At 40.9% G+C, this 7863-nt stretch overlaps 1 protein-coding gene across 1 annotated transcript; it reads right to left on the reverse strand.

The window, feature by feature from the left end:
* Window positions 1-46: 46 nt before the first annotated feature.
* lhcgr (luteinizing hormone/choriogonadotropin receptor) lies at window positions 47-7809 on the reverse strand. Its single transcript, XM_071480978.1, has 12 exons — window positions 7059-7809; window positions 6033-6361; window positions 4692-4763; window positions 4206-4280; window positions 4038-4112; window positions 3702-3776; window positions 3515-3592; window positions 3334-3402; window positions 3167-3241; window positions 2778-2963; window positions 2427-2495; window positions 47-2215 (listed from the first exon to the last, which is right to left on the reverse strand). Exons 2-12 carry the CDS (start codon window positions 6197-6199, stop codon window positions 994-996), a joined length of 2163 nt encoding a protein of 720 aa, XP_071337079.1. The 5' UTR covers window positions 6200-6361; window positions 7059-7809; the 3' UTR covers window positions 47-993.
* Between the last annotated feature and the right edge of the window lie 54 nt (window positions 7810-7863).

Consider the following 7863-nt stretch of genomic DNA (forward strand, 5'->3'; position numbering starts at 1 on the left):
TAAGTATTTTTATTTTCTGACATTTTCCTATTTCTTTTCTTTTTTGTCTTTTTTTTCTTTTTGACACAGAAAAACATGGCCTTGCAGATATGATCTTATAATAATCATTGTGCACAAAAAGCATACCAACACATGCACCAGCACAGCAGGTGGTCTCTAGTATTTTCTATAACAAACCCCTTTAGAAGAAAACAACAAGCATGGAGGCGCAGTTACAGCGCCTGTGCAACTCCTCCACCACCTGGTCAGTTCTGGTTACTGAGCTTTCCAGATGTACCATGCCCACACACGCGTCAATGAAAACACATTTAACCAACCTCAGAATAAAACAAACATTTCATTAGACATAAATCAGAAACTAGGATTGAGATTGGATTTTGGTTTCCACTGTAATAACCACCTGGAAACAATCTCACCACAAGGTCCAGGTCCAGGCTGTTCTGATTACACTCAGTTACCATAGAATTGCAGATGCTCAAACTTACAACCTTTTGGAGCATTAAGGTCTTTCAAGGTCCATTTAGTAGCCGTTCTGGAGCTTTCTTCTGTAGATTTGTGTTTATTGATGTCTACATTGCCACGGGTGTTTCATATCACAACATGCATTTTGACATGTGATCAGCAGAAAAACTAAACCTGGGACTATAAGGCTGCATGCCATTCAGTTCACCAGTTTCAGGGCGCACTGGGGACATTTAACTGAACAGAGACATCATCAGTGTTATTATTTAGACTTTATTTTTTAGACCTGTGCTTTCCCTGTTAGACCTATTGAGTGAGTTGAACTTATGGCGGACTTGATAGGAAAATGCACCAGCTCCATGGCAGAGCTACCAGAAAGTTTACTAAATTTGCTAATACATTTTCTAATAAAAAAAAAAAAAAAAACACACAACGAAATCCAGCCTGAATCGTTTTTCTTCAGTTTTTTCTTGTCACTGTCCCGTTATCAGTCTCAAACAGTTGTACTTTAATGTACATTTCTTATATATTTCAGGAGAGCTCTCCCTCCTCTGTCATGTGATGGGCGTGCTGTGGTAGGGGGGACAGCCTCACTCCCATCTGGGATCCTTTATTGTTGGATCTCAGGTTGTTTTTGAGTGTATTTTCTGAGCAGTAGGTCTTCATGCCATGAACACTGGCCTTGCTTTTACAGCAGCCCATGGCACTCAGGAGCTGACGTGCGTCCTTTCTGAAAGCCTTGGTGAAGATAGCGTAAAGGAAAGGATTGGCACAGGAATTGATGGGGAAGAAGAGGACCAGCAGAATCTTGGAGTTCGTGACGGTGATGAGAGGAACTTTGAAGGCAGCAGAGATGGCAAAGAAGGAGATAGGTGCCATGCAGAGAAAGTCCGTGAAGATGAGCACAGCCATGCGCTTTGCGATCTTGGTGTCAGCACTTCTTCTAGGGAATTCAGAGTTCTTCACAGCCAAGTAGATCAGCACATAACAAACACACACAACAACGAAGGCACCCACGTTGAAGAGCAGGATAATTAAGATGAAGGCCTGAGCCAGTGGAGTCTCTATGTCCATGGGTAAGCACATGCTGACTTTGGTGTAACTGCTCACACCAACCAGGGGCAGCATCCCCATCCCCACACAGATGAACCAACCAACTGCCATTACACTCGCTGCTTGTGTAAGAACCAGACGGCGTTCTACATGCAGAGCATTGGTGATGGTGTGCCAGCGCTCCATTGTGATGGTGGAAAGTGTGTAGACTGACAGCTCCCCGCCAAACACAGACAGGAAGCCTGCGGCGCTACAGCCCGGCCCTGTCTGCCATTCAATAGCGTGTTGGCTGTAGTAACCACGTGTGCGCAGGTCTACAGTCGCTATCATGAGAAGGTAGATCCCAATGCAGAGGTCTGCAAAGGCCAGGTGGCACATGAGGAAGCGAGGCACTATCAGCTTGTTCCGGCTGGTAAAGAAGACCAGGAGCACAGTCAGGTTACCTGTGATAGCTAGTATGTTAATAAACCAAATGGCCACTCTGAGAAAACTGAACCCTGCGATGTCCTCGCAAGGATTGAAAGCATCCGCCTCAGGTGTGCAAAGCAAAGTTGGTCGGGTTGGACAGAAGTCCAGTTCTGGATAGTGGAAATGTACTTCTCCGAAACCTTCATCCTTGACAAAGAAGTCAACATCTGAGAAAAATGGCACCTTCATAGCCAGAGCTGTATCTGCTGAACCTCCGATCACGCGCTGAGCCCTGTTTTCAAAGGAGAAGACAAAAAAGAGGAAATTGTTCTTGTTAGTTCATCTCAAGCTGAAGGATTCAGAAAAAAGAGTGGAGAAGATGAGCAACACAGACCTCTGTCAAGTAAAGGTCAGGTTGCTTTTCATGCAGAAACATCTTTTTTGTGTCTCTTGTTTTGAAGCAGAGTTAAGACAGGAAAACATGACCACAACAATGTTTTTACCTTGCTGATGGATCACTCTCATCACAATAGGTAGAGCCATTAGTCCAAGCAGGATTAATTGGAAAGTCCCTGGAGAAGTGGAAAGAAATAATGCAAAGACTCACTGCAAAAATATGTCAGACACAAATACATTTTGTTGAATACTAGTACTTACATCATATATTTTTTATATCTGGCTTATATTCTAGTCCAGTATTGTTTGTTTTAAGGAATAAGCAAGTTTGTAAATTCTCCCTCTGCTTTTGGTGTACTTTTAAGTGTTCAACAAAAACTGAAACTGTGGGGCTTACTGAGATAATCCATGAGCAAATCTATCCTTGATTAACCTGTAAAATGCACAGTGTAAGTCACCTGTGTGTGTCCCAGGTCAGCAGCGCACAACAGTGGCTGTTGTAGGTGAGATGGGCCTCTCGCAGGCTCCACAGTCCCTGCAGTGGAGGCAGACTCTTCAAGGCGTACGCTGACTGAGCTAACAACACCTGAACTGACTCCAGCCCCTGTGGCGGTAACTTTGTGAGAGCTGTTGCAGATACGTCCCTGTGAAGTAGACAGAGTGAATGCTTGAGAATATAACTGCACGGGGGTGTAAATGCCTCTTTGTAAACATTGTGCTGCTTGTGCACTTCCTTAGAGCATAAAGTCTGTCAGCATCACCCTATCCACCCATCTAGCTTGATGACAAACATCCTTTTCCCTCTCCTAATTAAGTGGATCCCAAGAGGTTTCTGAATATCACTTACAAGACTCCAGGGCCAGTGGCTCCTTTGAAAGCGTCTCTGTGGATCGTTCTGAGGTTTCGGTTATTCTTTAACAGCCTAAAAATAACAGGATTGGGAACAAACTTTAATGTTGCAAGAAACTCAACTGAAATCATTTAATTACAAAAAAAATAAATGTGGGAAAGTACAGCTTATCTATCTTTGTCCCATTGAAGGCATGGTCATGTATTTCTCTGATGCCGTTGTTGAACAGGTTCCTGCAATCAGTCACAAGATTGTTATAATTAAAGGTGAGGAATGACCATCTCATTGACCAATATTTATTTCTAACTAACTGACAGTCTAAAACACTTTTCTTGCACCACTTACATTGTAACATATTCATTTGTCAGTCCAATGAAAGCGTTTGGAGGTATTTCCTGTAGATACAGGTTGTCACAGATATCCCTGCAATAGCATAACAATTCATAGCAATGCAATGCAAATGTGATCATGATGTACCATTTGTTTTTTATCTGTTATGAGTCTTGAAGGCTTTAGCAACAGCTGTACTCACAAGATAAACTCTGATTCAAGGGAATTGATAGATGTGATGTCAGGGAAAACTTTTATCCCAGTATTTGAGATGCTCCTGTTAGGCAAAGAGAAACACATGTCATTTTGTGATCTGTTTTTTGTTACTTTTAATGTAACTTGTCTGCTTCAGCAGTGTTTAATGCAGTGAGAAAGTTATTATTTGGGGTGATTGTGAGAAAAATGTAAGTTAGTGTGTGTCCAATATTGGATTTCCATTGAGATTTGGTCATTGCCCAAGTAAATGGGATTTGAAAACAAACTAATATTAAACTAAAAATATATATAAATTCAGATGGTATCTTTTCAGGTCTCTCACAGGTAATGTAGTTTGGGAAGGTTGTTAAATGTCCTTCTGCCAATGTGCATCAGATTCCTTGTGTTCTGGATTGAGCTGCAAAGCAAGGTCAAACATCAGTCAATACAGTGCTGCACTACATTATCATTATGATGTTAGTTATTTCATATAAGCACAGAATAGACTTACATTTCCGAGAGGTTGAGAAGGTTATTAAATGCTAATGTCTCAATGGTTTCCAGGGTTACACTCTGAGCAATCTCACTGAGTGTACAACAGAATCAAAGAAATCAAGTTCATACAAAGAACATTCACATTTAAACTGTAACACTGAAGGTGAAAGACAGATTGAGGACAGGGTCTTCAAACAACATGACTTATTTTTAAGTGGAAATGCACTGAAACCTAATCTTTGACTCTATTATGTGATATACACAGGGGGAATTGTCAATGCATCCATTTTTTTATATTTGCTCCAAAGCCATGATGTAGCACTGTAAGCAGTGAAACTGTCATGATAATCCAGGGTGAGTTGACTAATTCTGTAAATAATAAGGTAGGAAAAACAACATGAAAACTGGAAAAACGTTGAAATCACTAACTTCCATTGCAGTTATATGACAATGTCAGATTAAGTTAAGATTAAGTCAGAACTGAAAGAAGGCTGATACATACATCCTCTGGACTCCTCTCAAACCCTCAAAGGAATGGCTTGAAATAGTGCTCAAAGACAAATGATGGAGAAACCTAAAAAAGAAGAAATGAATTTACTTAAAATTCTGTTCATTTGAGAAATCACAATGGTCCTGGAGTGTGTGTGTGTGTGTGTGTGTGTGTGTGTGTGTGTAGTAGTTTCATACATGCACGAGGCTGTTAGCCTTGGGTGTTCATGGACACTTATCAGGAGAGACTCAAGGTTCTGTGATTTACCAGAGGAGAGGTCAAGATTCCCCACCTTCAAGGCGTGTGACAGTCCTGTGAACCCTATGGTCTGAGTGGATGCACTGTGTACTTGACTGTATGAGAGCAACTTGACATTTTCTTCACAGGTAATTAAACTGCACACATGCAGTGCCCTCAGGAGAGTGTGGTGTGCTGTGTTACTTTTGCTTAATGAAGAAATGAAAATAGGAAATATAAACATTACTCAGAAGCTGATGACTTCCAGTCTGTGCTATGAGTCTCTCCATCATTTTTTTTTTTATGTTAAAAGTATATCCTAATGAATTTAAATGGTGTAACTAAATCAGAACAGACAAATACTGTAATTTCTCAACACTGGTTCTAATTTATGGAAGGGCTTCGTAATTGTTTTTATGTCTAGAGACTCCAAAAAGATATGAACCTGACAAGATTTTTTGTTGACCTTTTGGTGCTTTAAAGGTGGCAGACCATAAATTAAGTTCTCATTACAGCGCCAACACAGTGCTGATATCTCAAGCAGACTTGACAAACCTTTTTATTTTCATTCTAAACTTGGAGGAAGCACATGAACACTGTTCCAACAATTTTATCAAGTACAATCAGTGCTTGTTAAAGCAGGCTGTTGTATGGAAGAGTGTTTTCACCCCAAAATCATTTGTGCTGTCGGTGCGCCAAAGCGAATGCATCCAGACACAGTCTCCTAATATGATCGAATCAAATATGACAAAAAAGTGATTTTTATTTATTCCAGCAGTTTTGTAATTTTGCATTTAAACGCATTTCAATGTGTAACCAAGTGAGTGCGTTTGAGATGGATCCTCGCTCCATGCGTAAATACGCACGGAGCAGTCTTGGTGACGGCTTTAACAGAGGTGTTAGCTGCATTAAGAAACAGACTGAAACGAATGCTATCTGTTATCTATAAGTATCACGCATTAACAAACACAGGTCGACTGATCAGTTGTCTGTCAAGACTGACCACTCATCAATTAACAGCTTCACTCATTGTAAATGTATCTTATCATATCATACACGCACCACCTCTCAGCCTTTTGCTGGACTGGTAAAACCATGACAGCGCTGTGAACTTACAGCCTTTTATCTCTGTGGCCCGTCATCAGAGCAGACCCCTCTGTCACATTGTTGCATCTGATGGTGTTGGAGAAACAGCGGCAGATCCTCGGGCACACAAAACCCGAAGCGTACTTGCATCCGAGGAGGAATAAAACAGACAGGAACACTGGCGGCGACGTCCTCATTGTTGTTTCTGTCAGGAAAACGTCCGACCTCACAGGAGCCGGGGAGTCCGCTGAATGCTGCGCATATAAATATTTTTGGCTCTTCCTAAACTCTCTTTTGTGGTAGCTGCAGCAGATCGTTGACGCGCAGAGGGGAACCTCAGCCACCTGATGCTCAGCTTCCTATTAAGGGGGTCGTAAGGAGTCGGGTGAGGTTTATGTCATATTCACTATGATGGGTTTGATCAGTTGAACACCCTCATTCCCACTTGAATGTGACATCTTGACTATGGTTAAATGTTCATATAGGCTACCTGACGTTGACTGACCATAAGGTGAAGGAAACTGTGGCAAAAGTGTGAAATAATGCCCCTCACTCCCCTTATCTGAGGAACAGTCACACACTTATAAAGTGGGGGACCATATAGACACTTAATGTAGATAGTCCTGTTAAAATGATTTAACTAGTGAGACACTGTTTTTGTTAGAGATGTCCATTCTCCTCTATTGGCTGATGGGGATGTAAAGGTTTAATAAAGGCAACTTCCTAGGGCATAATACTTGCGAGTTGCACTGTGCTGATGTCTTGCTTTCATTTCAGTATTGTGACTATGGGCCTTAATATGTTCCTTGATAACTTAAATATTTATAAGAAGGACGCATAAAAGCAACCTTAACATGGTGAACAACTCCAGCAAAGTGACAGATAAAATGATTGCAGTACCCATGATGTACCATGTACAACTGTATACACTGTTGTGTCTGTGTTCTGCCTCCTCTTTACTGTGAATGCAATTGTTCACTTTGATATTTATAGCTCAGTTCTGATAGTTTATGTCTAGATATACAAAGCAAAGTTTCAAGGGAGGATGTACAATACCTTTTGTGATTTTCAGATTTATCAGCATCCTCTCATTCTGGCAAGAACTTAGTTGTGATCGGGTGTGTTTTCGGTGCCACCCTTTCCTTTTGATTGTGTTTGCTCACTCTTGTGTCAGTAAAAGATGTGTATTTAAGGCTAATTGAAGTGAAAGTTTCTGCTGGCATAAACATAAAAAGCCAAGTCAATGACTATGTCCCTCAGGAGGACAGTGTGACCCAAAGTCAAAAAACTCCCATAGCTGTATCTTGGTTGGCGCCAGTTATATTGTTGATAAGGACAAGGCAACAATTTTATAGCCTTGACACACAGAATTTTTACCACATGTGATGCTGGAAGACTAAGGCTGTAACTATGAAATCATGACACTTAGATTTACAGGATGGATGAAAGCCCAAGGTAAAACAAGGCATGCATGAACTTTTATGGCAAAAAAAAAAAAAAAAATCATTAAAATAATTGTATACGACACCCAGTATCTTTTGCATTGGCTGGCTAAAGGTAAAGTTGTGTACGGAATCAGTCAAAACACAAGACTGCACAAGATAAGCAAGAGAAACTACCAAGCATGGTCATGTCAGGAGGTGCTCTACTGTACTGAGTGCCAAATGTTTCTTGCAATGTCGTCTTATCTCCATGGGGTGGCGACAAAGCGACAGAAAAGCAGGAGGCATAAACCAGCTTTAAAAATGCGAGCTGAACTATGTGAAACAGGCTTATAGGCTAAAACAAGCAAAAATAAATAAATTGGTTTTTGTTGTTGTTGTTGTTGTTTTTTAATTGAATTAAATAATGTAAGGCACCA

The sequence above is a fragment of the Trachinotus anak genome, unplaced genomic scaffold (genome assembly GCF_046630095.1).
Source record: "Trachinotus anak isolate AG129_WGS33_773 ecotype Australia unplaced genomic scaffold, CSIRO_AGI_Tana_v1 ptg000007l, whole genome shotgun sequence".
Taxonomy (NCBI): Eukaryota; Metazoa; Chordata; class Actinopteri; order Carangiformes; family Carangidae; genus Trachinotus; species Trachinotus anak.